This window comes from Sylvia atricapilla, chromosome W, assembly GCF_009819655.1.
Source record: "Sylvia atricapilla isolate bSylAtr1 chromosome W, bSylAtr1.pri, whole genome shotgun sequence".
Taxonomy (NCBI): domain Eukaryota; kingdom Metazoa; phylum Chordata; class Aves; order Passeriformes; family Sylviidae; genus Sylvia; species Sylvia atricapilla.
In genome coordinates this window covers 5,864,912-5,892,562 of record NC_089173.1, presented here as the reverse complement: position 1 = coordinate 5,892,562, position 27,651 = coordinate 5,864,912, and the positions used below count along the sequence as shown (strand labels likewise).

The 27,651-nt window shown below is 48.9% G+C and overlaps 1 protein-coding gene across 1 annotated transcript in view; it reads left to right on the top strand.

Moving 5' to 3' along the window:
• The window catches only part of LOC136373336 (ectodysplasin-A-like), a 126,575-nt gene that overhangs the window by 94,684 nt on the left and 4,240 nt on the right, over positions 1–27,651 (top strand). The window contains exons 3-6 of the mRNA XM_066338242.1: positions 21,202–21,231; positions 24,239–24,418; positions 26,761–26,795; positions 26,899–26,950. Of these exons, the coding sequence (XP_066194339.1) occupies positions 21,202–21,231; positions 24,239–24,418; positions 26,761–26,795; positions 26,899–26,950 (297 nt within the window). The remainder of the gene's footprint in view (positions 1–21,201; positions 21,232–24,238; positions 24,419–26,760; positions 26,796–26,898; positions 26,951–27,651) is intronic.

Genomic DNA, 27,651 nt, shown 5'->3' with positions numbered 1-27,651 from the left:
CTCACTCTCTCCTCCGCACGTCCGGAGGGGGGCGCCTATGTCCCTGGAGACGCCTCAGTCTCTCTCAGTTCACTCGCTTCCTGCTTTGGGGGGTCCGAGCTGCCGGCCCCCCCCCATTCACTCCACATTCGCTCGTCTCCACTCCCGCCACCGGTTGTTCTTACCGATGCTGCTCAGTGGCGTCCCGCGAGGCTGGCGAGCGTTGTCCTCTGGTCCGGGATGTCCAGCTGTCCAGGAGGTCCGAGGTCGGGCTGCGCCTTCCCGTCCTGGTCCTCTTCTGGGCGTGGCTTAGATCCCGGCGAGCCCCCAAATTGTTATAAATTGGGCCAGGAGACCTGCTCCTTTGAAAAGCCTTTATTAGTCAGCTCTTTAAAGGGGGAACTCGAGGGGTCGCCTGCGCCGCCGCTGCTCCTTTCGCCGCCCTCGCTCCTGTCGCTGCTGAGGATCAGGTGTCAGGCGAATCTGCTGCTCTCGCCGCAGCAGAGTCGGGGGTTCCGGTCTCGCGAGAATCCCCAGGAACCCAACTGGGCTCGTGTGGTCTAGGGGTGTCACTTCTTCCCAGTCCCTTTGTGGTCGTGGCGAGGCGGCAGAAGCAGAATTCAGTCTTTAGGTAGCTGAGGGTCTTCTCGGTGTTGTAGTGCCTCCCTTTTTACCTGGATTTGGTGCTGGGTCGCGGCTTTTGGGTCCGTTTGCCGGCAACTGTACTTCGGTTTTGGAGCGGTGCACCATGGAAGTCCTTGGATTTTCCTAGTTGGCGGGGCCGGCAGTTCGAGGAGCCGGCAGGGAACGGCGACAGCCTAGCCCGACAGAAGGGGGGGGGGACCCCGGGGTTTTAGAGGGGGTATACAACTTGGAATAAGATGTTTGAGGGTACAAACTTTGGTACAAACAGCTTAACAGACCGGTTCACAACTGGCATAATATTTGAAACAGTACAACTTTTTAACAAATGACAGACTGTGTAAGAAAATGGGAATCTCTTACATTTTATTCATATCAGTTAGCAACCTCAAAAAATCCACCCCAGCATCCGCCTTGAACACGTACAGTCGGCGGGACCCTAAAATCCGCCACTCCAATGTGGAGAAAGCAGCCTGAATGGTGGAGAGAAAACCATGGCTTCTAGCATAATAGAAAAAGTCTTGGAAGTCCTCTCTAGATACAGAGGATCCCTCCTTCTCTAGGACCTCAAACCAGAGGTCCATCACGAGGGCATCTTCCGAGGAAGAGGTAGAGGTCATCATCTCTTACCATTTGTTACCTCAGACACACGGAAGGCTGAATTCTTTTCCCACCGTCTTTGTCACCACTTGTGACGGAGGGTCACACTTGCGGCTGCTGTTAGGAGCACGAAAGGATGATGCAGGCCAGCAGGAGGTCAAGCAGGAAAGCTTCTACTTTATTTTTCTGATTCCATATATATACAAATTTACAGACAGGCCAAGATTGGCTACACAGGTAGCCACCTCTTTGACCTCGTTGGTGAACATCACCATCAATCATCTTACTCCTCCTAGAGAGGAGAAGTATGTCAACAAAGATAATTTTCTAAAAACATACGTAGTTTACTTGAAGCTGCATGAGAACAAAATGCAAACAGTGAAAAGCAGTCAAACTTGAGGCAACAGTGTCCAGGGTGAGGAATTGTCCCATCTCACAGGGATCACAGTGGAATTGATGGTCGGTGTGTCCTGACTTATCCACAACCTCCCTTTGCCCCCTGGCTTCTTCAGCAGCCCTTCCTGTTGGGATCTCGATTGTTCCAGAAGGAACTTGGCTTCATTATTTGGAAGTTTACAAAGCTGTGATGAGGTGCTGCTGATCTGGTCTATCCCTGGAGCTGCTCTGGGGTAGTTCGTCCTTCCCTGGTTGGGATGAGGCCATGGGGTGGCCACTGGGAGATTTGGAGTTTCTGAGGATGAGAAGGAATTCTCTGGTCATTGTCACCTCTGATGCATTTTCAGACACTTGCCCTTACTGCACTTGTGGATGGATTCTGAGCTCCCCGGAGCTGTGCTTAAACTTGACCAGAGCTCACCTCCTTTTCCAGCTGCACTTTGATCAGTGAGCGATGTTATTGGAAGTGACTGGTGATTCCATCTGAATTCCGCTCCTGAGACCTGGAGGCTTTTCAGAATGCCCCGGGTCAAACATTGAGCTTCAGGAATCTCACAGAGTTCCTTGTGTTACAAAACAAGGCCAGCAGTAATGAGAGGAGAACAGATGTTCCAGAGGGGCAGGAATGTGGCTGCAGCTGAGCAGTGAATGCAGCTGAGCTGCACTGAGTGCTGGAAATGCCAGACTCCTCTGGAAACTGCTGCTCCCTTCCTACAGCATGAGAGGCTCCATTGTTTCCCTGCTGGTGGATTTGCAGCTGAGCTTTGATTTCGGTGAATAACCCCTCAGCCAGGGAGGTTCTGCAGGTTCGGAGCAACCAGATAGGCCTGGAGCATGTGCTAAGTGGAGGAATTGTGGAACTGGATCAGATCCACCTTCCCCACCTGAGACCCCCTCAAGTCCTGCCACCACAGGGATCCTCCTCCTGCAGATTTTGGGATGAATAAGCTTGGTTTTCGGTCTGGGGGGTCATGGCAGGGCTGAGGGAATCTCATAATCCATACATGTTGGGATTTTTTTAGAGAGTGTTATATTTGGATTGATTGAGGGTGAGCAATTCCAGACTGGGCCCTTTGGCCTGCAGAGCCTGTGGGCCCCTGTGCCCACAGGGCCTGCAGGCCACAGTGACGCAGTTAGAAACTCACAGTTTATATTAAGGTGTTTTGGGAAGTAATGGGTTTCTAAATGTAGAATTGTAGTTCTGACACTTTAGCCACCTTAAGACTTAGATAAATAAGGGTTGTTTGCATTCTTTGTATAGCCTGGAACTATAAACTATGTGGTGAACTTATATAACTTGCCACGGGCTGATAATAAGGGGGAATTCGACATGGAAGCCATATCGGTTTAGATGTGTTGTCTGTTCTGTCCGATCTCCTAATAGTCAGGGACCCTTGCTACACATACAAATATCTCCGAAGGGTGTCAGAGGATGGTGCCAGGCTCCAGGACAAGGGGCAATGCCCATAAGCTACAACACAAGGAGTCCCACCTCAACACGAGGAAGAACTTCTTTCCATGGAGGGGGCAGAGCTCTGGAACAGCTTCCCAGGAAAGGTGTAGAGTCTCCCTCTCTGGAGACATCTCAAACCCACATGGATGTGTTCCTGTGTCACCTGCTCCAAAGGGTGACCCTGCCTAGGACTGGATGATCTCCAGATGTTCCTTCCAACTATTCTGGGATTCTGTGAACAGCCAAACCTGGAGCTGCTGCTCTGGTGGTGGCATTTGTGATTGTCCTCACTGTGCCCTCTCTGGACACTCACTGGAACCCTCTCGGCTGTCACAGAGCAGCTGCACCAGCCCAGAGCTGCAGAGCTTCAGTGAGGAATTCCTTGGGGAAAAAGCTGTGAATGAGGCTGGGGTTGAATGTTTTCATGAGGGCTTTGTTGGCTGTGATGTATGGAGACACTATTGGAGTCATATCTGATCCCACAAATTCCAGCAGGATTTGGGGAAGTGCCTTAATTGCTTTCAATGGATAAATGCAAGGGTTGGCTGAGCCAGGCAGCATTCCCTGTGTCCCAGCTGCTGCAGGGACTTCACCTGATCTTCCTAAGAGTGGTGGAGTCTCTCCTGGGTTTCCTTTTCCCCCACTTTTTTCCCTTCTTCTTCCCCCTTATCAAATTCATCCAATCCTCACAAGAGTAATGGTGTCTCTCTTGGGTTTCCTTCTTTTTCCCCCTTCTTCCCCCTTTTTTTTTTTCCTCCTTTCCCCCTGTTTTTAGATTAATTCTTCTGTAAGTACGTGTAGATGCACACGAGTAGATCCTTGGATATAGACCCTGTGTTTTTCTGTGTAATTAATCCATCAGTTCTCAGGCAGCTGTTCAATGCCATGGAGGTTTTCCATCCAATTAGGCAGGATTATGTATGGGAGGAGGAAAACCACGTCATGTTCTGCAGGGATGAGACAGTCAGAGAGGTTTCCTCCCACCTGCCCTCAATTTCTTATGGATATCCATGGGAAGAGCTCATTTCAAACATCCAGCAAACAATTTGGGAGAGCCTCTCGTACTCCCACTTCAAACCTTGCTGCTGCCCCACTTGGGAATCATTTCTGCTGGAATTCATTACATATGTTCATTGTTTATCTTAGTGGGATGTGACTGAAAATGTCAGTGTTTTGTGTTAGGCAACAACCAAATAAAACAAACAAAATAAAAACACAGCTGTAATGCTACGCTTCAAATTGTTAGATTTAAATATGTAGGATTGATAAAGGAAACAAGAGGGTGCAGTGGTGGATAGAAAATCAGCCAGGTGACTCCAGCCAGCAGCCAAACAAAGCCTTGGGATCCTCAAATTAGAACTGGGAATGTTTGTCAGCTCTGCGCTTGGAATCCAACCAAAATGCCTGAAGGGAAACAAAAGGCACATCATATCCTCCTTCCAGAGCCAGCCAGAGGGTGGAAAATGAAATATGATGGCCACAGGTTCTAGTGTGAACCCCAGGAACTTGGCTGGGACTGGTGATGTTGGAGTGGAGCTGAGGAGGGTGGAGATCTCTGTTTGATTGGCTTTTTGTTTTTTCTGAGGAGGCAGTGCAAGACGATTTTGCTAGCAACAGTGGCTCGAGTTAATTTGGAGCAGGATTTTGTCTTTGCTCGTGACCACATGTTGTGGTTTTGGTTTGAATTTCTCAGCCAATGCACTATTTATGTGGTGGTTTCATGTTTGCCAAATTTTGTTTATCAACTGGGAGATAGGATTTGGGGAGAAAAAGGCAAAACAGGCACATCTTAAAAGTAAAAACAGATAGATTTTATTAATATACACTAAGGAAAGAGAGAGAAAAAAAATTAGATATTCAAATACTTTCTCCCCCTACCCCAAACTGTTTATTTTTTTACTCAACACAGAGAGAAAACTACGAATTTCAGTCAGTTGCCACTATTTGAATACGATCTTGCATTACTTTGGGAGAGGAGCCTTTCTAGGGTTATGGAGAACATGCCACAAGAAAAAGGTCTGGTGGCTCTCAATGTCACAAATTTGCAACTGCCCGGAATTTTGCAGATGCTGTGCAGTCCCACCCATATAGCAGTTTTTTAAGCTGCTTATGGGCCTCCGCATGTTTGGGGCATCATTTTAAGAATGCTTTTCTAGTACAGAACAGGGATTCTCTTCCATCTCTAAAATTGCCTCTATCTCAAAAGAAACAGAGACCTCCTTGTTCTTCCCCAGGAGCCAGGGACATATTCTATTTAAAATTATCAATTAAATCTCATGTATATCAGTACACACAACTCTTTGGATGGAACTTACGTTCTCCCAAACAGCATTATGATATTACAAAAACAGTCCATTTTTCCATAATTCACATCTAGAGAAGTCCGGTCAAAAATGTCCACGTCCTCCATCCCATCTTCCAATAGTCTTTCTCAGTTCTTTCACTGACTTTGTCTCTTTACATTTTAAATTTCTCTGTCTTCCATGGAGGAGGGAAAAGGGTTAAAGTCTTTGCCCAGAGTTTTTTTTCTCCTCTCCAGCTGACTCCCAGAAGTTCAAGGCTGCAGGTGATGGTGGGGGGAGGAAGGGGGAGAGGGAGCATGCTCAGGAACACTGATGGACAGCCCTCCTCCACCCCAGTTAGATCCAAAGCAACTCAAACTTGGATCAGCTCCTTGGAGCTCTGGAGAAAAGTTTTCAAAATTCTCTCTTCCCTCGGACCAGAGGCTCCTGCAGCCAAGCCCAGAGCATGGCTTCTGTGGCCCCTGGCGCAGGGCCAGCACTGCTAATCTTCAATCCTCCTCCTCTCCCCATCGGAGGAGCCGGGGGAGAGAGGGGACACTGCTGGCCCCAGCCACTCTCCCACAGGCAGGGCTCTCCCCACCGAGGCCTGGCCGGGCCTGCCTCCAGGGGGCCCAGCCTGAACTTCTGACTTACAAAGTGATGTTAGCTGCTTGCCAGCCAGAAAACAAAAGAGAGGTGAATCACCTAAATCCTTTGAATTAAGACTGGGTCTCCAAAGGCATATACAACACTCTTATTCGTCAGCCAAGCTGTTAATCCATGCTATAACTTCCTTAGAAAAAAGGTCATGCTAAATGACCACACCACATTTTTGCTGTGGTGTTCTTGCACCTACTCAGAGACTGGAGCCGTTTTTTTAGAGCTTTCTGGTACCATCAGCCTGTCCTGGTGCCTTGCCATTGATCCTACAGTGGATCTGGATGGGATGGAGGAGGTAAATCACCTTGGTTGTTCCTTGTGTCTTGTAAAGCCTTGGAAATTCCTGTTGCAGTGAGCAGGGACACATCTGCCTTGCTCAAGGAAGTGAGGAGGGATTTTTAGCAGAGCTCTGGCTCTTGGAGAGCAGAGCTGAGGTTGTAGGGTGGAGAGAACCCAAGGAGGTGACTGGATGCAGCCTCTCCTCCTAAATGGGACCAGCACTGTGACAGAGGTGGCAACAGCAGAGGTGACAGACCTCTAAAGAACAGGTGCTGTTCCATCCTGCTTCTCCTACAATCTTGCACCTGTATTTTTCCTCATGCCAAAAAGCCCTTAGGAAGGAGATACACAGGGCTGGTGGGTCTCTACCTGCTCCAGCACCTCCCTTCAGACAGCACCTGGTGCCCTTTGAGTCCCATGATCCTTCTGAAGGTGGAAAAACCTGTGGAATGCATGAGCACAACTAATTCAATCTGCTCCTTTTGTCCTTTCCAGCTGGGGGGTTTGCTCCCCCCGGCACCTTTACCTGGAGCAAAAATCAGGTTGATGAGTAGTTGTTCCTTAAGTCTGTCTCCTGTTTACACTTTGGTTCTGATCATCTGCAGTAATCAGATTTTTTTCCCCTGAATATTGTTAAAGATCAGGATAAACTACATCACAGCCTACTGCCACTATTGGCATTATCTGTAAATTTAACTGTCCTTAGGAGCTTTACCAAATGATTTCCCAAGGAGTCCTGGGTTTTGTCAAGCCAAGCAAAAATCTCTGAGTACTGGCAGGAGAAAAAAAAAGTTTCTCAACATCAAAAAAACCTCTGTTCCTGATGAGATCTTATGTAGTCTGAAGCTGTTTGAGGAGAGAGATTGTGGCTCTCTGGCATCTTGTGTCTCTCCTGGGATCAGGGATGAGCTGTGACTTCCCTCCGTTTGTTTTCAGCCCAATGAGCTTGAGCTGGAGGCTGGTGTTTGGGATCAGAGGAATGGGGAGGGAGCAGGCTACTGATCCATGGAGCTCCTGGAGCAGCATCTGCCCATCTGGATGACACATGGATGGAGGTTTTTCCTTTGCTGGAATGTGAGGAGAGGAGCAGGGAGGCAGCAAAGGCCACTCATCCCTAAACCACCACATGAGAGATGATTCCCAGCCCTTGATGCCAGGGCATGAGCTCTTCTCACATCCTGTGGTCAAGCAGCCCCAGGAGCAACCTCAGTGCAGGACACTTCCCCTGAAGACACATAAAAAGTCCATCAAAGAGATGAAGAATTGCCTCAAAAACTGGATGGAGCCAAGGGAGTGCCTCAGAAGAGTCCAAAATGAGCTGCAAACTGTCCTTGATCTCCCAGGCTGGAGGAGACCAGCTTTGGGCTGGGGCAGTCCAGCACAGGGCTGGGAGGGGTTTAAGTGTCACTGTCCCCAAGTCATTTCTGGGGACTCAGCAGCCTCTCACTCCACAAGGAGACAGGGCAACACAATGCAAAAACTCCTGAAATTCAGGGCTGGTGTTGTGCAGGTGGAGCAGGCTGGGATGGCCCTCTAGCGACTCTGGGAATGGCATGGGACCAAGATCCCACTGGATGAAGGACAGGGAGGGAACGCTGGTTTGTGGGGTGCTGTTGTGGAGCATCTTGATTTAAGGTGCAACTAGGCAAAGACCATTAAGGGTGGGTGTGTTCACATGTGAATTTTAAGGCATTTTAAAGCAAGATTGAAAAAAAAGCAAGGAGAGAAGAAAATATGGTGGCTGAGGAAAGCTGGAATGCCCTGGGCTCTGCCCGATGGACTCACACATCCCACAGTGCTGTTTCATCCTTCCCCTTCTTTGTGTCATGAATTCCCTCCCCATTCCTTTACAAAACATATTCTCTCTGTATTCAGATGTGTTGAAATTAGTTCTAGTTCACACCCCTGACTTGGGTTCCTGTAAGTGTGGGCAGCACTTTTCCTCCATTCTCAGCAGAAGATCCCCCTTCCTCATCAAAAAGCCACCCTGGGAAGATGTGCCAGAATTCTGGAGTAGCACAGGATGTGATTTACTTCTGGGATGTTTTTCTGGATTTATCATTTATCATATTATCTAAACATTCTGGAGTAATAATCCCAAAGCTGCTCTTCAGCAGACCCATTGCTTTATCTCTGGGGTTGGTAAAGTAGCACTTTCTTTTTCAGGGAAAAGGGAAAATATTCCTCTTGTTTCAGTGTTTGTGTTGGGGGTTAGGTTTGTTCCTTTTTTACTCTAAATAATTTTTTCCCCCATAAGTTACCAAGAAAACTAAGTGTTGGATATTTAAGAGTATTTGACCAAAACAAAGAGGTGGCCCAAGCTCAGAGGGAGAGAACTTGAGTTTTGGGACAGGTAAAGGACAGAGCTTGAGGGAGTTTGGCTCACGTTTTTTTGGCATTTGGGGAGAGAGAATGGCTGGATTGCTGCTTGCTGCTAGAGGAGTTCACTGTGGCCAAAGGGATCCAGTTCTAGGAAATCTACCATCATCTGCTCACCCTGGAATTCTGAGCTCCTCTGCCACCCTGCTGGAGCTGGGCCAGCCCTGCTCCGCCATCATCTTCTTCAGCACGGCTCCTCTTGCTAGTGATTTATTAAAAATATGGATATTGATCTAATACCAATATCCAACTATGATGGACAAAGACTCTCTAACAGTTTGAAGTTAGAAAGTGTATGTTTATTACAACGCCGGGCAGCATGCGGGATAGCTCCCAAATACACACGCGCAATTTACAGATGATCACAAGGTCTTTTTATGTACAAGAGTATTGAAAACCCAAAACACAAATGCATATTCATGACTCTGGTCCATCCCATTCCCTGCTTCTTATGGTAATTAGCCAAAAAGCAATTAAGCATGGGTAGTGTGTTCTTTGAAATGGGTCGGTGGTCCTTCTTATGGGGTGGGGTCTCAAAATGATGAAGTAAGATGCGTCTTCCTCGCTTTGACTTTTTAACCTTTTAGTGTTGGTGACATCTAGGTCCTGTTTTCTCAAGACTATCTGATTTATGATCACATTGTGTTCTTGGAGTCTTTTGATTAAGTTGACAGGCCTCCTGATTTATCAGTTCCTTAAATCCGGCTTCTGTTAACTGTGACGGAGGGTCACACTTGCAGCTGCTGTTAGGAGCACAAAAGGACGACGCAGGCCAGCAGGAGGTCAAGCAGGAAAGCTTCTACTTTATTTTTCTGACTCCATATATATACAAATTTACAGACAGGCCAAGATTGGCTACACAGGTAGCCACCTCTTTGACCTCGTTGGTGAACATCACCATCAATCATCTTTCTCCTCCTAGAGAGGAAGAATGTAAACAATTCTAATAATATACATAGTTTACTTGAAGCTGCATGAGAACAAAATGCAAAAAGTGAAAAACAGGCAAACTTGAGGCAACATCTCACCCTTTTACCATTAAAAAAGAAAATAGGAAGAAAGAAAATGAACAATGTTCAATTTCTTGACGTGGAAGGAGCATCGGAGTGATCATCGGCATCAGAGTCGTCACTCAGTGGTTCCTCCACTTGTTGACCTTCGTCTTGGTCACAGTCTCCTGGCTTTCTGTTGGCTGAAGTCTGTCTTTGCGGTCTCAGGTCAGGACGAACACACTTTGCAGGTACTCAGCGTATGCCAGTATCTGTGGAGACCCATGCATACCCAAGCCCCGAAGTGATAAGGTCATAGGGACCTTCCCATTGCTTGGTGACTAGATTTCGCACCCAGACCTTCGCTCGAGGCTAATGCATGTCGTCCGAAGCCTGTAACAAAAGGTGGTGGCTCAAGATAACAGGGTTATTTGAGTTCTGCGGCACCGTAAGGTGATTAATTGTACACAAAGCCTTTTGCAACCGACTGTGTGGGGTTTCACCCTGCATTCCCCGTTTTTGTTTTTGAAGAACACGCTTGAGTGTACCATGAGCGCGTTCTACAATTGCCTGGCCTGTGGGAGAATGAGGGATACCAAATTTATGAGAAACACCCCACAACTGCAGGAACTGACGCACCTTTTGAGAGGCATAAGCAGGACCATTGTTGGTCTTGATAGCAGAGGGTATGCCCAAAATGGCAAAGGCCTGCCTCCAGTGAGCAATGACATCACGGGTCTTTTCTCCCGTGTGAGCTGAAGCCCACATAGCAGAGGAGAATGTGTCCACCGTAACATGCACATACTTGAGCCGGCCAAACTGGGCAACCTGAGTAACATCTGTCTGCCAAAGTTCCAAGGCCTTGAGGCCCCTGGGGTTTACCCCTGCCGGCAAAGGTGCAGCGACCGCGTGACAGTCATCACAGGACTCAACAATGTCACGGGCCTCAGTCGACGTCAACTGAAACTGCTTCTGCAATGTATGCGTGTTCTGGTGGAAAAACCCATGTGATGCCTTGGCTTGCGCGAGTGTATCAGGCTGAGGGGCCACCCACGCTGGGTTAGCCAGCTTGTCAGCCCTCGCATCACCTTCCGCTACAAATCCAGGCATGTTAGTGTGGCTTCGAACATGCAGAACATAATAAGGATGAACCCTGTCCTGAATAGCACACCACAGGGCCTTCCAGTAGATGAAACAAGGCAGCATCGCTGACTTCTTTCAACACCGAATGACCCAACCGCTTAGCAATGTCGGCCACATAAGCGGAATCCGTGATCAAGTTGAAGGGTTGCTGAGAAAACATCTGAAAAGCCATGACGGCAGCCCTCAGTTCAACCAGTTGGGCTGACCCATCCTCATGGCCTTCCAGGACCTTCCACTCAGATCCATCCTTCCAAGTGACAATGGCCTTCCCTGTTTTTCCCGACCCGTCAGTGAAGACGATGGGTCCTTGCACTGGTTCCTGGCTGGTTTTGGGCCGCAAAGAAATTTGTGTGGATCTCGCCACTTGCAATAGCTTGTGGCTGGGCAGATGGTAAGTGATCTGCCCTGTGAAATTCTCCAGAGCACCTTGCAGCGACACACTGTTTGCAAGGCTCCAGTCAAAATCTTCCCGTGGCACCGGGAGCACAATTTTTGCAGGATCCATGCCCATCAATTGCAAACACCGTTGCCAGCATTTGACTATCAAACAAGCAATGAGCTCAAACAATGCTGTTGCCGTCTTCTGCGGCTGATGGGGCAAGAAAACCCATTCCAGGACGTGCACGGGGTCAGACCACTTGTCACTCCACTGGCCAATTATGGCTGTGGGATGTAAATCCGGAGTGGTGATGAACACAATGACATCAATGGAGGGATCAATGCGATGAACCTGTCGAGCGGAGACGGCCTGCTGAACCTCCTCCAGCACTTGACGTGCCTCTGGAGTCAAGGTCCTAGGTGATTTCAAATCAGTGTCTCCCTTTAACAAATCGAACAGAGGAGACAACTGTGCTGTGGTCAGTCCCAAATACGGACGTAACCAAGTGACGATACCCACCAATTTCTGGGCATCATTCAACGTGCGCACTGAGTGCACAAACTGTACCTCTTAATGCTGGATCGTACGCTCCATGATCTTGACACCCAGATATCTCCATGGAGGTTGCTGCTGAACCTTTTCCGGAGCCACCTGCAGCCCATGGGAATGCAAAGCATGGACCAGCTGAGGCTGAATCCTCTGCAACTCATCCTGAGTGGACGCAGCCACCAGGATATCATCCATGTAATGATAAATTTTCACATCAGGAAACTGCTCGCGAACTCCAGACAAGGCTCGGCCCACAAACCATTGGCACAGGCTCGGGGAATTTTGCATGCCTTGTGGCAAAACTCTCCATTGATACCGTTGTGCAGGCTCAGCATTGTTAATTGCTGGCACCAAAAAAGCAAACTTTGTCCCGTCATTGGGATGCAAAGGAATCGTAAAAAAAACAATCCTTCAGATCCACAACGAGAACCGGCCATTCTGCTGGAAGCATGGTGGGCGACGGCATACCAGCCTGCAGCGTCCCCATGCTTTCCATCACTGCGTTCACCTTTCGGAGGTCTTGTAACAACCCCCATTTCCCAGACTTCTTTTTGATGCAGAATACAGGAGTGTTCCAGGGACTGGTAGAAGGTTCCAGATGACCCTGGTCCAACTGTTCCTGCACCAAATCATGAAGGGCGACTAACTTATCTTGGGGAAGGGGCCACTGGGGATCCCAAATGGGTTTGTCCGTCAACCACCGTATAGGAGGCGTTGGACATGCTGCGCCCTTCAGCACAGTGGCCCCAACTAAAAATCCGTCCCCATGCGCACCCCCCATGCGGCCAGACAATCCCTCCCCCAAAGGTTATCAGAGGTCTGAGTGACATGGGGCCAGACCACAGCTGCCTGACCCTCCGAGTTCGTGATTGTCACTGGCTTCTGGCTCATGTAGAACTTTTGTGTTCCTCCCAGTCCTTGCACAGGTGTCCCCACCAGGTCCCATGGCCAGTCCGGGGGCCAAGCGGCAATCGATACAATTGTGACGTCCACGCCTGTGTCGAGGAGTCCGCGGAGGCGAATGTCTGATGGCATTGCCCCAGAAACGGACAGGGTGCACACCTTCTTGGGACGTGCCTTGGTCAGGGCAACAGTCCAGGAGACCTGAGGCGGCCCAGTAGACCCAAAGCCGCCATCTCCTCTCACTCGATTCTCTGCCCTGCAGATAGAGGACTTAAAAGGGACAAGTTGAGCAATGCATGTTTTTTCAGGGATAGTGGGGGGGGGGGGGGGGGGGGGGGGGAGGTAGATGTAGAAACCAAAGCATAAATCCTTCCCGTGTAATCTGCATCCACGAGACCCAGATGCACAAAGATACCCTGAATGGTGGTACTAGACCTGCCCATAATAAAGGCACTCAAACCATCACCCAAAGGACCAAAGGCATCTAGGGGGATTTTATGCACTGCGCCATCTGTAATGACAACCGTTTCAGCGGTGTGGAGATCTAGGCCTGCTGAACCGCAAGTGCTGGCTGTGAGCCTGCCAAGCAGACCTCCATCGGCTTTGGGGACCGGGAAGACACTTGTGTCTGAGCGTGCCTCCCCTTCGCGCTCCACTGCCCGTTTCCTGACAGAGGCTGGCCATTCACGTGAACTGTGGCCTTACAATCATTGGCCATGTGATTTGGCCATCCACACCGTGCAAAAAGAAACAAAGGTTTGGTCCCCTTCTTCCCTTTTTTCCCTGTCTTCTTGCTGGCCGGAGCCTTTGCCTGCTTCGGCTTCCCACCCCGCTTCCCCTTCCAGGTCGGCTGCAGGGTGGTAGCCACGGCAGCCACCTTAGCACGTACAGTGCTCAATTTGGCACAGGCCTCAGCCATTTGCAAAAGTGAGGGATCGCCTGGAAGGGCCTCAATGATCCTTCTACACTCTGCATTGCAATTGCTCCTTGCCAAATGTTTGAGCAACATCATTCTGGTATTAAAATCATCCACCTGTTGCCCAACCGAAGCTGTCAGCCTCCCCGCGAATCGCAGAAAGGGTTCGTCAGTCCCCTGAAGAATCGTGGCAAAAGACTGTTTTGGTACAGACAACTCCATTGTCTGTACCAATGCTGCCATGCCAACCTTCTGGCACTGCTCCAGTACCAGGGGCTCACAGGTGATCTGCCTATTAACATCAGCAAACTCACCTATACCCAGCAGCATGTCTGGCCCGACCCCATACCTAGGGTCATCTTGACGAGCCAGCAAATTCTGTGCTGCAGTCTTTTCAGCCAATTGAGACCACTTGGACTCAAATACGTCATATTCGACCGGCTGAAAGAGAACCTTGGCCAAACATCAAACGTCATAAGGAGGTAACACGTCTGTGTCTATCAGCCGGAGTACCTGCATCATCTCCGGAGACCCCAGACCATATTTACCAACCCTATCTCGGAGATCAACCAATGCCTGCCAAGACAAATGGGCATGTTTCTTGCGACCAGCTTCCCAAAGCACAGGGAAAGATCGCAGACCGCCCGTCGAGGCATCATCCTCTGAATTCTGTCGCCTAGACTCCACAGGGACAGAGGCAGGTGCCTATCTTGCAGCACCTGCAGAGCTGGGGAATTCATCCCTGCCCTTCAGGGGGCGCCGTGCCAAACCACGGCTACCCATGGCATCAGCCTTGGATTGGACATCCTCCCAAAAACGTGCACAATCCCGCGGCCGGACCGTCACCTGACACGGTGGCAGCGTCCAACGGCCACCCGAAGGCGACCCGGCATCCCGGGACCCCTTGCCATGGGTGAACACCGGCCAGTCGCCAGCCGCGCCGTCCCCCCCCTAAAAGTAAAAACTGCGGAGCCGCTCCGGCTCAGCGCGGGAGGGGAACGCAGCGCCTTGAGGGACTTGCCGTGCGGCACCGCTTCCAAGGACACGGGCGACTGGGGGAGAGAAGCCACGGGGGGAGGATGGGGGCTCGCGGGGGGTGAAAGACTCGCTGGAGAGCCAGGCTGTACAGCCCGAAGGCCACTCGAGCGCCACCTCCCCCACGCATCTCTCGGCGGAGCCGCAGCTGCGGGAGGGGCTGTGGGTACCTCTCCCAGCATGGTCTCCCCATCTGCCCGAACTCCAATGGTGGGCGGCTCTCCCTCTCACTCTCCAGAGCTGGCTTCTTACTCTCCGGGGCCGTGCCCCCCCGGGCAGACTTGGCTGGCTGCCCGGAGCCGCGCCCAGAGCCGCGGGGGGACTGCGGGTCCCCGCCGTGTGGGTCCGGGGCCGCTTCACTCGGCCCCTCGGGACGGCACGAACCCACGCCGTCCTCCTCCACTAAACATCTCGTGGAAATCCTACAATGAGGGCAGTCCGCTGTGACCGCCCGCCCTCCCCGGTCGAAACGCGCTCTTGGCGCTTCCCGCGCCGGGAATGCACAGGGAGGGGAAGGGACCTTTTGCTGCCGCCTCCGCGGCACCGGAATCGGCGGCGCTGGTAGCGCCGGTCCCTCTGGGCTTCTGCAAGCCCTAAGATCCCCCGCACTCCAACGCCTGCGGGGTGCGTTTACGGGCGGGGTCTGGTCCGCGGACCCTGCGCTCTCCTCAGCTGGCGCGCTGAAGGAGGACAGGCTTTCCTCACTCCTGCGCCTACGTGTGGTGGGAATCGGTGTTCTCGCCGGCACCGTGCGAGCGGGGGTAGGGGCTAAATCCCCTCTGCTCCAGCGGCGCGTCCGCGGTGCGGGGACATGAGAAAAGGCACCACCATCTCCCCTGGGACCTAGCCCAGGAGACAGCATCAGTCTGGAGCCATCCTCTGAAGCCCCAGAACTGGAAGGCTGCATACCGAGCAGCACCTTTTCCAGCCTTTTCCAGGTTGTTAGCAACCTCAAAAAATCCACCCCAGCATCCACCTTGAACACGTACATTCGGCGGGACCCTAAAATCCGCCACTCCAATGTGCAGAAAGCAGCCTGAACGGTGGAGAAAAAAACATGGCTTCTAGCATAATAAAAAAAACTCTAGGAAGTCCTCTCTAGATACAGAAGATCCCTCCTTCTCTAGGACCTCAAAGCAGAGGTCCATCACGAGAACATCTTCCGAGGGAGAGGCAGAGGTCATCATCTCTTACCACTTGTTACCTCAGATACACAGAAGACTGAATTCTTGTCCAACGGAGGGGTCACCACTTGTGACCTCAGACACAGATGGCTGTATTCCTTTCCCACCATCGGGGTCACCACCTGTGACGGAGGGTCACACTTGCGGCTGCTGTTAGGAGCACGAAAGGACGACGCAGGCCAACAGGAGGTCAAGCAGGAAAGCTTCTACTTTATTTTTCTGACTCCATATATATACAAATTTACAGACAGGCCAAGATTGGCTACACAGGTAGCCACCTCTTTGACCTCATTGGTGACCATCACCATCAATCATCTTTCTCCTCCTAGAGAGGAAGAATGTAAACAATTCTAATAATATACATAGTTTACTTGAAGCTGCATGAGAACAAAATGCAAAAAGTGAAAAACAGGCAAACTTGAGGCAACAGTTAACAAAGGTAAGTTTACCTCAACAATATCTAGTTAGGAAAGGAAAGTTTACCTCAGCAATATCTAGTTTAACTCAAGTCCTTAATTCTTCAAAATTAATATCTCACTAGTGTGACCCTGCACCACACACACACACCCCTGCCCCCCCCCCCCCCCCCCCGCCCTGCTGGGACATTCTGCCATCACAGCCAGCAGCCCAGGACATTTCCACTGTTTCCAGCTTGGTGCTCTGGGGATCCTGCAGGGGCAACGAGATTAAACTGCCCTGGGTTTTTTGTGAAGCAAAGCCCTCAAGGTTTTTGGTACTGTTTTTGTTATTAATGCTGAAATGAATGGGCAAGGAGACCAGCTCCTTTTTTAATGCCTTTATTAAGATCAGCTCTAGGTGGGGGCTCGAGGGGTTGTACACACCGCCACTGCTCCCAATGGACAACACAGGGGAGGAGGTGTTCTCCTTCGCCGCAGGGCAGAGCTGGGCCTTCCATCCTCACAAGAGTCTCTGGGAAGACCCTGGCTTGTGGGAAAGTCTAGGATAGTCCTGCGGAGAGGGTACTTTTTTAAGTTATGGTGACCAGACATGAAGCCCCAGCAGGTAGCCTGATGCTTTTCTCTGCTCACTGATGTAGTTCGGAGTCCAGTCTGAGCAATAGCTCGCTTATTTTAGGAGTTTTTAGATATCAATTCCACTTCTTCTGGGGGCTAAGGCCTATGGGAGTCTTCTTTTATTTGCATGTCGGGTTTGTCATCAGTTGCCATGCGGTTGCCATGCAAGAGCAGCAGGGGCGATACAAAGGGGTCCAAGATAAGTATCATTTAACAGAGATAACATTTAGGAAAGGCATTTGCAATTACTATCACAATGGGTCTGAGATAAACTGTATTTAACAGAGAAAGCCTTACAAGGTAAGGTAAAGCCACTTTACAGTAACACAACTGAATTTCAGGAACTTTGTCTCTTATTTCTTACAATGCTGTAGTTGTTGTTTTTGTTTGCTTTGTTATATATACTAGTAAAGAACTGCTATTCCTATTCCCAAATCTTTGCCTAAAAGCCTCTGACTGCAAATTTATAATTCGAAAAAGGGGGAGGGGGTGATTTACACTCTCCATTCCAAGGGAAACTCCAGCTTTTCCTGGCAGATACCCGTCTTCCCAAACTGAGACAGTTTGTATCACTGACTGATAGTTCAGTAGGGTCCAAGAAGCTTTCATTTGGATAGACCAAATTTCCTGAAAATGTTGAAAACATTGGTTCCAAACCTCCCCTGAAACCACATGTTCTAGATTAGGCATGTGTTGGGAGCTAACATCCCTCTTTCCCCAATCCACTGGAATCTGGCATTAATAACTCCACACTTAAAAATATTTGAAAAGCTTTACATTTCTTCTGCCAATGGGAATGAAGTGAATGTTGCTGCACCTGTGCTGGAAAGGCAACTGCCAAGTTCTGGAGGTTTCTTGTTCATTGGGAAAACTGACATCCCAGATGGCAGGAGGTTGATCATCACCTGCAATCTCAAGGAACACCCAAGATGCTCTTTCCACCTTTGGTATTGGTCAAATAGGGATAGAGGGGTTGTTTGATGGGTCAGATTTTGCCCAGAGCCCTTGAGGTTGGAAAAGTCCTCCAAGATCATCCAGTCCAAGTTGTGACCGATCCCCACCTTGTCACCAACCCAGAGCACTGAGTGCCACATCCAGTCCTTCCTTGGACATCTCCAGGAGTGGAGACTCCACCATTTCTAGTGTTTGAAAGGACCTACAAGGAAGCCATAGAGAACTCCTCATCAGGAATGGTAGTGTCCTAGGTTGTACTATAGGATGTATTCTATCACCATCTTCAGTTAATGGCCCATCAATGCCTTGTGCATGACTCAGAGATAACTCCCTCCGGGAGTTCTCTCTCTTTAATGGGTCATCAAGGACCTCCTGGATGACTCATCATCCCATTGTGAGATGCTCCACCCAAGGGGAGGAGCCAAGCATTCTCACCTGGATATAAGCTGAGATTTGGGACAGTACAGCCAGTCCTCACCCACTGGATTCCCAGAGGACCAAAGCTACTAGACCTTTCTACGGGATCACTGCTTCAGGAAGACCATCTCACCTGGACTGCTTCCATCACCCTGCTCAGGTTGTATTCTGACTCTGACAGTGGTATTTTTAAAATTTTTTTTTGTATTATTGCATTTATTTTATTTTATCTTTTGTCCCTTTTCTTCTCATTAAATTGTATTTCTGACTTGGTGCCTCTCACTCGGTTTGTTTTCAAATCACAACAGGTAGTGACAGGACGAGCAAAAATGGGTGCAAACTGAAAGAGGGGCAATTTAAGTTGGACATATGGAAGGAATTTTTCTCAGTGAGGTTTAGTGAGGGGCTGGAATGGATTTCTCAGTGAAGCTGTGGCTGGAGAAACGTGGGCTAGTGGGAGGTGTTCCTGCCCATGCCAGGGTGTTCTGGGTTGACCTGCCTCCTATCCCATATATCCCATATCTTGGATACATTGTTGTGTCTGGCAGCTCCCCCTCCCTCTCTGGCGGGGCCTGCTGGCTTTTGCTTTTGCTGCTGCTGTCGGCTTTTTTCCTGCTTTGTCTTTCTAGCTTGGCTGCCTTGCCTCGCTGCTGTTGTTTTTCTGCTCCTTTCTTTCTCTTTTCCTCTCTCTCTCTCTCTCTTTCTCTCTCTCTCTCTCTCTCTCTCTCTCTCTCCTGCTGCCCCTGCCGCTGGCTTTTTCGCTACTTCTGTTTGGGTTTTTTCCCTTCCTATCCCCCCCCAAGGTTTGAACCGGCTCTGGACTTGACCTGACCTGAGAAGTTGGAGAAGTCCCGGGTCTGCAAGAGACGCGTCGCACCCTCCTCATTCACAGTAACCCTTTTCCCACTTTCGGTGTTGGAGAGTGTTCTTTTTCATTATCAATAAACCGGTTTTTCCACTTTTCCTCCAAGTTATTTTCCTTCCCGAACCCAGGGCTGGGGGGGCAGGGGGGGAGGGGTGGTGGAGGTTTGGTTTAGGGGACTCCTTTTGGAGGTTCTTCCCTAATTTACTCCAAACCAGGACAATTACCATTATTCTCCTCTGCACATCGACGTTGGGACATCAAGCCAAGTTTTCAAGCCTTATGCTTCAACACCTCAGCACCTGAGAGGAATATTAATCTGAAATTTTGGTGGCCCTCATCTTAGACTCAGTGATTTATTACCATTTTAGCCTAAATGGAGCCAGGAGCTCATGAACTTCCCATTTTGAGCAGAACCGAGGGAAATTCTGCTGTATCAGAAGCTTCAGCTCCGTGCTCCAATTAAACGATCCCCCCTTGCTCTCCGGAGGCAAACAGATGCAAACCCCAGAGAGACTCAGAAGCTCCCAAGCTTAATAATGTTGGGTTTTTTTTCCCCTTCTCGTGTCAGGAATACTTTTGTGTCTGTTGAAAGCTCCACTTGCAGATCCATAACATCTCTCTCTGCCATGCCTGGAACAGATGTGTGTGTTGCAATATAGACTGTGAACACTGACATCCCATATGGTTCTCATTCCTCCCAGTCGTCTTTGAAGCTAATTGGATCCAGCCAGCTCAAATGTGTCCAGCTGGCCACAGCTATTTGTACTTTCACTCTGGTTCTGGTGCTAATGGTGGGATCTATGGAACATGAAATAAACTCTCGTGACTGAGGGCTGCCGAGGCACAGCCACTTGTGTCTCACTGGGTTGGAATGGGCTAGGATCTTTAAATGGGATTTTTTCCTCTTCTAATGTTATTCAGTGGCTGGTGGCTACAGTGAGGGCTGGTGGGGGTCAGAAGTGCAGAATCAGGAGCTTGGTTGTCCAGCCTAAAATGTTTTGCAGTCTGGTGTGGATTCCTAGTGGGATACTGGGATGGCATCGTTAGGAATCCATGTGTTGCTCAACCTGTCAATATTATAAAAAAATATAGTATGAAAATATTATTAAAAATAGTAAATTAGCAGAAATTATCATTTAGATAATAGAATCATAGAATGAGTTGGGTTGGAAGACCCTTAAAGCCCATTAATCCCCATGGGCAGGGATACCTTCCACTAGCCCAGGTTGCTCCAAGCCCTGTCCAGCCAGGCCTTGGACACTTCCAGGGATGGGGCAACCACAGCTTCCCTGGGCAACCTGTGCCAGGCCCTCACAGGGAGGAATTTCTCCCTAAAATTATAGATACCACCATTTATAGATAATGTCTTTTATAGATAATGCCTTTTATAGATAATACCATCATTTTCCCATGACCCAACAGCACAACGTAGGAAAACAAATATTCCTGTTGGAAAGGCATCAGTAAGGTTGATGGGTAATTTCTATGGTCCTTTTCCTGTCTTTCCTCTAACTATCCATGGGAAAAAGGCTCTTCTGTTGGGAATTTGCCTTTTCCTGCCCCCTCAGACTCAAAGCAACCTCATTACCTTCTATTAGTTATAATTTTATCTCAGTTAAAGGTGATTTCAGTCATTGGTGTGCTAAACCCCAGGTTTTAGAGGGATTTCCCTGATGAATAGTGAGGGAATATTGGGGGATTTTTGCAGTTCATTCCCATCCGTGATGAATTCTTCAGGAAGCAGTGGAACATGTTTCACACTTCAGCCTCTGCTCACAAAGTCCTGTCAGTTCTCATCTTCACTGTAAATATTTTCTCTCTGTGCTCGGGAGGTTTGGGTTCCCATTGTTTCAAACAGCCAGCTCAGAATAATGTTCTGCTTTTGTGGGTTTTTAGTGTTTTATTCTTGTTCTTAAACAACTTGGCTCACAAGGAGTCAGCAGGGGGTTGGACCAGATGATCTTTAAAGGTCCCTTCCAACCCAAACCACTCTGTGATGCTCTCAAATTTGGGTTACTGCTCTCATCTGAGACCATTCCTGTGTTGCTGTATAGGCCACAAATACATCCATTGTCCACTTGGAAAATAAAATGGCAATGGAGATTTTCTCTGATGAAGTGATCCCTGAATTTCACTAATTTTTTTTTTTTTTTCCCTTTGTAGGTCCAAGTTCAGTGAAAAACAAGAAAAAGGGTAAGTTTGAGTTTTAACTGATTTTTCCTTTCTGTGCTTTGTGAATTCTCTTTGGCCAACATGAAGGAAAAACCAATGGCAGCTTCCCTCTCCAGGAAAGGCTGGAGTAACACTCACAAGCACCCCTTAAAACTTCCTTAAACACTAAAATAAGTTAATTATGTTGTACAGAAGTAATCCTGAAAATTCTCCAATTGAAAAGTTGAGTTGAGTCAGTACCAAATACCAGGAGCTGTTGCTGTTTGCCAGCCTTGGCTTTCATCCCAATCCTGCCAACCTGCAGCTTGGATTCTCCTTCAGACCCACCAAACTCAGCATGAACACACTTTACATCCCACTTTTTCTTTGAGTTAACCTCCAAATTATAATTTTATGAGCCCCTTCTGAGTGTTGCTCAGCCCTTAGGGTTTTGTGGATTTGGTGATGTTCCTCAGGCACTTTGCTGTGGATTGTTGGGATTTGAATTATTCAGGCAGCCCTGTTTGGGGGGTTCTTGATGCCATCCTTGTTTCTGTAGGACTGCTGGGAACACTTAGGGTCCCACATTTAGGGTCCCACATTTATTTCTATGAGTTTGAGCAAGTCCAAGGATCCAAGCAGTTGAGATTTCCATGTCTGTACTACTGTAGTAGCACATCAAATGGCTTTAATCCTTGGATGCAAACTCCAGAGCCACAGCTGAAAGGTGGGAACAGGCCACACTTAGCAACTTCATTTGTATTTACTCTGAGAAGCAGCATAAAATTTTATATTGGAGAAGTTTGTCCTAACAAAGCTCAAGCCACATTCAATCAACCCAGCAAATAACAACTGATGGCTGCAGCCTCCGGAGCAATTCCAGAGGGGCAGGGGGATCTCTTGGAGCTGGATTGCATACAGCTGTATAAAGTAGCTTAATTTTATGGTATTGTCACATTTAATTCTTTTTAGAGTTCCAGTTCATTGTTTGATGAGTGAGAATTATAGAGAACTCCCTGTTTCTGCCTGCTCCGAGTTTCAGAGCCTGTGGGTACAAACATAGGAGACCTGATAAGGGAGCTATCAGATAATAAATGGAATATCTTTTGTCTTGTGAGGTTTGTTAATGCAGAGAAGTGGTTGAAATGCCTTGAAGGAGGGAAAGGCACAGAAATGTGTCACTGGGATGAGTGATTGTGTCACTGCTCAAGCAGCAGCTCCCTGAGTAGCAGAGCAGATTTCAGAGGCAAATGAGTTAAACCAGCTGCAATGTGCATCTCTCTCGGGAAGAGAAGCCTGGAGTGACAACAGCAGTATTCCCAACTCTCTGTCTGCAATCCTCCCTTGGGATGGCCTGGATTGAGGGAATGTCAGTGAGTGGTTTAGGGAAAATGGGTATGGTTCAAGGTGATCATTTCCAAAGCACGGCATCATCCCGAGGAGGAGAATACTGGATTAGAGGAAGGCTGGATTTGGGCCAGCTCAGATTGGAAGTCATGGCTGCTGATTTGGAGAGAAATATTGCTGTGGAGATTTGTCCCCTGAAGCCTTTTCCCACCTTTTGTAGAACACCAGTGTGGCTTTACTCACCCCTGCTTACTTTAACTTCATTTTCTGCACACTTAAATTATGCCCACAGTTGTCTCACCCTGGTGTCCTTGTGCCCTTTCTCCTGGCTAATAGCCATCCAGAGATTCCCACTCCTGTGCTAAAACAGATGGATTTTTCCTTATGCTTCTGTCCATTACAAAGATGGATATGAGTAGAGAAACAAGTACATAAATGTACTCAGAAACTATTCCAAGAACTATAATTTTATATCCCAACTGCTGCTGTCATCTAAACATGAGTTTAATTCTGTCCTACTGGGGACCCTGTGGCAGCAATTGAAGTGATTTTGCTCCGTTTATGTTACTTGGAAGAAAAGCTGTTTCAAAGTGGCATTTTATAAACTACATCAAAAGAACATTATTTTTGTCAGGAACGTGGAGAGCAGAGACCAGGCTTTCCCTGCAGAGCTTGTTTCATCCCACTCTGTGTATTTAGGAGTCATTCCTGATGTGGTTATGTCATTTCTCTTCCTTGGGACGTGTGAGGTGTTTGACGATCATGGTAAGGAAGAAGATTTTTAAGGCTGGTAAAGTACTGGGACAGGTTGTCCAGGGAAATTGGAAACTGGCTGCCCCATCCCTGGAAGTGTCCAAGGCCAGGTTGGACAGGGTTTGGAGCAACCTGGGCTAGTGAAAGGTATCCCTGCCCATGGGACTGAATGGGCTTTAAGGTCCTTTCCAACCCAAACCAGTCTGGGATTCCATGTTTGTAACAATTCACCAGTGTTTCCATCCCCTGGATGGGGTTAGTCCTTCCTGAGCCCATCCCTCCATCCAAAACCCCAAATACTGAATTATTTTGAGGCACAAGCAGCACAGGGGCCCCTCCAGCAACGCTGGGGAAGAGCTGGAGCTCTGCTCTGAACTGCGTTCTGGAGGAGACCAAGCCATGGGGATGATCTCCCAATCGTAATGTACAACAGGTAGGAAAGGTTATCCCTGTTTTCCATTAAAACCCAGCAAACTGAGTAACTGTGGAGTGGTTCATCGGGACCAGAACACCCCAGCCTTGGCTGAGTGCATTGGAACGTGCTGTGGGAGCATCCTGACAGTATCCAGAGATCATCCCGGGTCTGTAGGGGTGTGACCAGCCCCAAGGCATGGGACTTGAGGACTGACCTCATGCCAAGAGTGGAGTGACCGGAGCTCTGGGAAGAGACCCCCTTGAGCCTCCATCCCTTGAGAGGCCCTGGAGAGTCCCCTTGCCTCGTTTAAGTGTAATTCCTAACAGGAAGGAGCCTGCAGGGTGGTGACCTGGTCCTGCCCTGTTGGCAGCATTGTCCTCGTGGTGTGGAGCTGTAGGACAGACACCCTGGCTGTCTTGAGGCTCTTCCTCATTCCTGCCTGCAGCCAGCAGTGATCCATCCCCAACCTCCCATTTACTGCAGCTCCAAGCCTACCCCACAGCCCCAGGTAATGTCTGTTCTTGTGTTTTCCAGGTAAAAAGGCTGGTCCTCCAGGGCCCAACGGTCCCCAAGGGCCACCAGGGCCTCCTGGGCCACAGGGTCCCCCTGGCATTCCCGGCATCCCTGGGATTCCAGGCACAACCGTCATGGGACCGCCTGGCCCCCCTGGCCCACCGGGCCCTCAGGGACCACCCGGAGTGCAGGGCCCCTCAGGTGAGGATCCATCTATGCCCTCTGCTCCGAGCTGGACAAGTGGGAATGCCAGAGATGTCACTGGAGTGTCTGGATGCAATGGCACAACGGCCTGGAGCAGGACTCGGGTGTCCTGGGCCATGTGGGACAGGGCTTGGAGCAACCTATGCAAGGTGCCCCTGCCCATGGCAGGGGTGGAACTCGATGGGCTTTAGGGTCCCTTCTAACCCAAACCATGCTGAATTTCTGGGATTCTGGGATTCCATGGCTCTAAATGGCCAGGAGCAGCAGGAGCCCCTCAGCTCCATGCTGTGCTGCCACAGGCATCTCCTCCTGTAGTGGTTTTATGTTCGCCAATTTCTATTTCCTAAAATTAGTGTAGTGGTTTGAGTATCTACCAGAATCATTTGCTCTCTTTCTGCTGTGAGATGGGATTAGGAGAAAAGCAAAGCAGGCTCAAACTTAAAAGGTATAAAGACAGGTTTATTAACACAACTACAAGAGAGAAAAAAATAATAAGAATCAGAATAAAACTTTCAAAACACTTCCCTCTACCCCAACAGCTTCTTTTCTTTCTCACAGACAACATATAAAGGCAAAACTGGGAACTCTAGGTCAGTATCACTTATAAAATAGTCTTTCATCAGTCCATTTAGAGAGAGAAGTTTCTTTTGGTCTGTTATAGTAACTTTCCACAAGAAAGAAGTCTGCTTGTGGCTCTTAACTCTCACAAAAGCAGCCGTCCAGGGGAAATCTGCAGTTGTGAACCTCCCATGTCACGTAGCCCTTTCCGCGGCTACATATGTGCCATGGATTCATGCATACGCATGGGGTATCATTTTTAAAGATGAACAGCTCCAAAAGCAAAGGGTGTTTCTTCACTATCTCAAAAATCATCTTCATCTCAAGAATCAGATGTCGTCTTTTTTCCCTGGGGGCAGAGGGCTTCTATCTTTCTCTTTATCTTCCTCTGTTCAAAATTCTCCATTAGATCACAGCTACTTCAGTATTTACTTAGTCCATCACAAATGCCTTTGCTTATCTACAATTTAAATACTCTCATCATCTCCCCAAAATGCAAATTTGTTCCACAGTTTAAAGGGATATTCTAGCATATTACAGTCTGTTACCACAGCTCACAAAAGACTTTCAGCCCAAATACCAAGGCATTTTCTCAATCTCTTAATCACTTAGGATATAACTTCTCTTTCACCGACCCTGGTATCTTCATACTGTCTCTTTACATGTCTCCACTCTGACTTTTCTCTCACTCAGAGAATGGTCAATGCTTTGTAAGTTTCATCTGTGTAAGGAAAGAGTTTACATTTTCCCAGGTCTGCAGAGGGCATGCTGGTTCTTCCCCGGGAGATGGCCGAAGGTGGCAGACTCAGGCCGTGCCAGGGCTGGAGCCAGGATCTCTCCCGTGGCTGGTGGATGCCTCCCCACACCCCTCGGTCTCGTGGGATGGGCTCAGCCCAGCCCTTGCTCGGAGCTGCTCCCAGGAGCCCAGGGGACATGTCCCTCGGCCCAGCCGGCAGCAGGGTAGGCCTTAAAGTTGGCTGGATGTTAGTAGCTGCGGCCTCCTCTTCCCCCGCCAGCAGCTGATGGGGCCCAGGGGGCCAGACCAGGCCCGGCCCTGCCAGCACAGCCCCACCCGCTGCATGGAGCGGGCTGTTACCTGCTGGCAGGCTGGACTGAAAAGAGAGAAATTCCTGAGATTTTCTGATTTTTAACCTGTGTGTTCCCAGAGGCATATCATCTTTCTAACTGGTCAATCAAGCTGTCAACTTCAAAGTCAGTCACTAATTGGTTTTTGTTATAACTTTCTTGAAAAAATCCTTTCCGTGCTAAACCAGCACACCTCCTTAATTAGGATTTGGCTCCCAGGGAAGGAAGATGCAATGAATGACCTGCAGAGGGAAGCTTGGCATCTTAGCAGCCAAGAGGTTTTATTCCCACTGTGGATCAGGGAATGGGTTGTGCAATTTTTCCTTCTAGTGGAAACCTGTTGAATAATGAAGAATTTTGATGGTTGGACAGAAATGCCAGGAATAAACTAGGGAAATGTAGGATGAGTCTTTTTCTTCCTTATTTTTTAAAAATATTGTTTAATATTTAATATTTCTGTTTTATATATTTTAATATTACCCTCACTCCATATTCCTCCTCCTGTTAAAACAGAGGCTTAATGGTTATTATGGAGTAAGAAAAGTGATTTATATGGGGCTTCAGGGGTTATTCTGGGGTAAAAAAAAGTTATTTATAAGGGGGGTTAAGGGTTATTTTGGGATAAAATAAGGGGGTTTTTTTTGGAATTTTTCACTCAACCTTCCTCTTCAATGATGTGGAATTGCCTTTTGCAGGTACCACAGACAAGGCCAGCTCCAGAGACATCCAGGTGGGTTGGTCTTTCCATGGAAAAAACCAGCTTTGGGGGGGGATTTTTATGGACTAGCGTGGTGCTTCCCATTAATCCTCAATCCTTGTGCTCTTCCTTGCAGCCAGCTGTGGTCCATCTCCAAGGCCAAGGCTCAGCAATCCAGGTGAAGAATGGTAAGGATCTCTTGATAATTGTGGGTACTGGGAAGAGCCCCTCCTGCACCCATAGAGTTCCTGGATCCCAGTCCATCCCATGACAGCTCCAAGATGATCCCTGCCCAACCCTGCCCTCCAGTACCCCTGCCCAGACCCCCCAAGAAGAGTCCTGTGTGGAGTCCACCCCCATTTCCCCATAGCTTCTGTTTATCTCCCAGATTATCCCTGTTCTGTACATCCTAGTAATTCTGTCCCACTAAATCTCCCTTCTCCCTGACCTCCAGGTACATCTTGTGCCCCTCCCCCAGCCCCTCCATGAGCAGGCCTTTTTTCCCCCCATTCTATTTTAAGCCCTCAGTGGATCCTTGTCCTGTCTCATTCCCATTTGCCCATTTTCCTTCAGTTTCCCAGGAATTTAAGGCAGGGAAGACCCAGTGGTGAGAGGACACAGAGGTGTCTAGCCACCAGCTCTTCCTGGGATCCCCTAAGCATCTCTGCCCCCACCAACAGCCTTTAATTCCAGATCATGCCGAGCCACTTCCCATCCACAAGCAGCTCCTTGCTCTTCTCCTCCTTCCCAGATCCCCATCCAAATTCCCCCCAAGTTCCTGCTCTCCTTGCCAACAGCTGGGGCTCATTCATCACCTCCTGCCTCCCTGCTCTGTCTGTGCTGGAGAGGAGCTGGCTTGTCCCCTCCCTGAGTCCCCATGTGCAGCTCC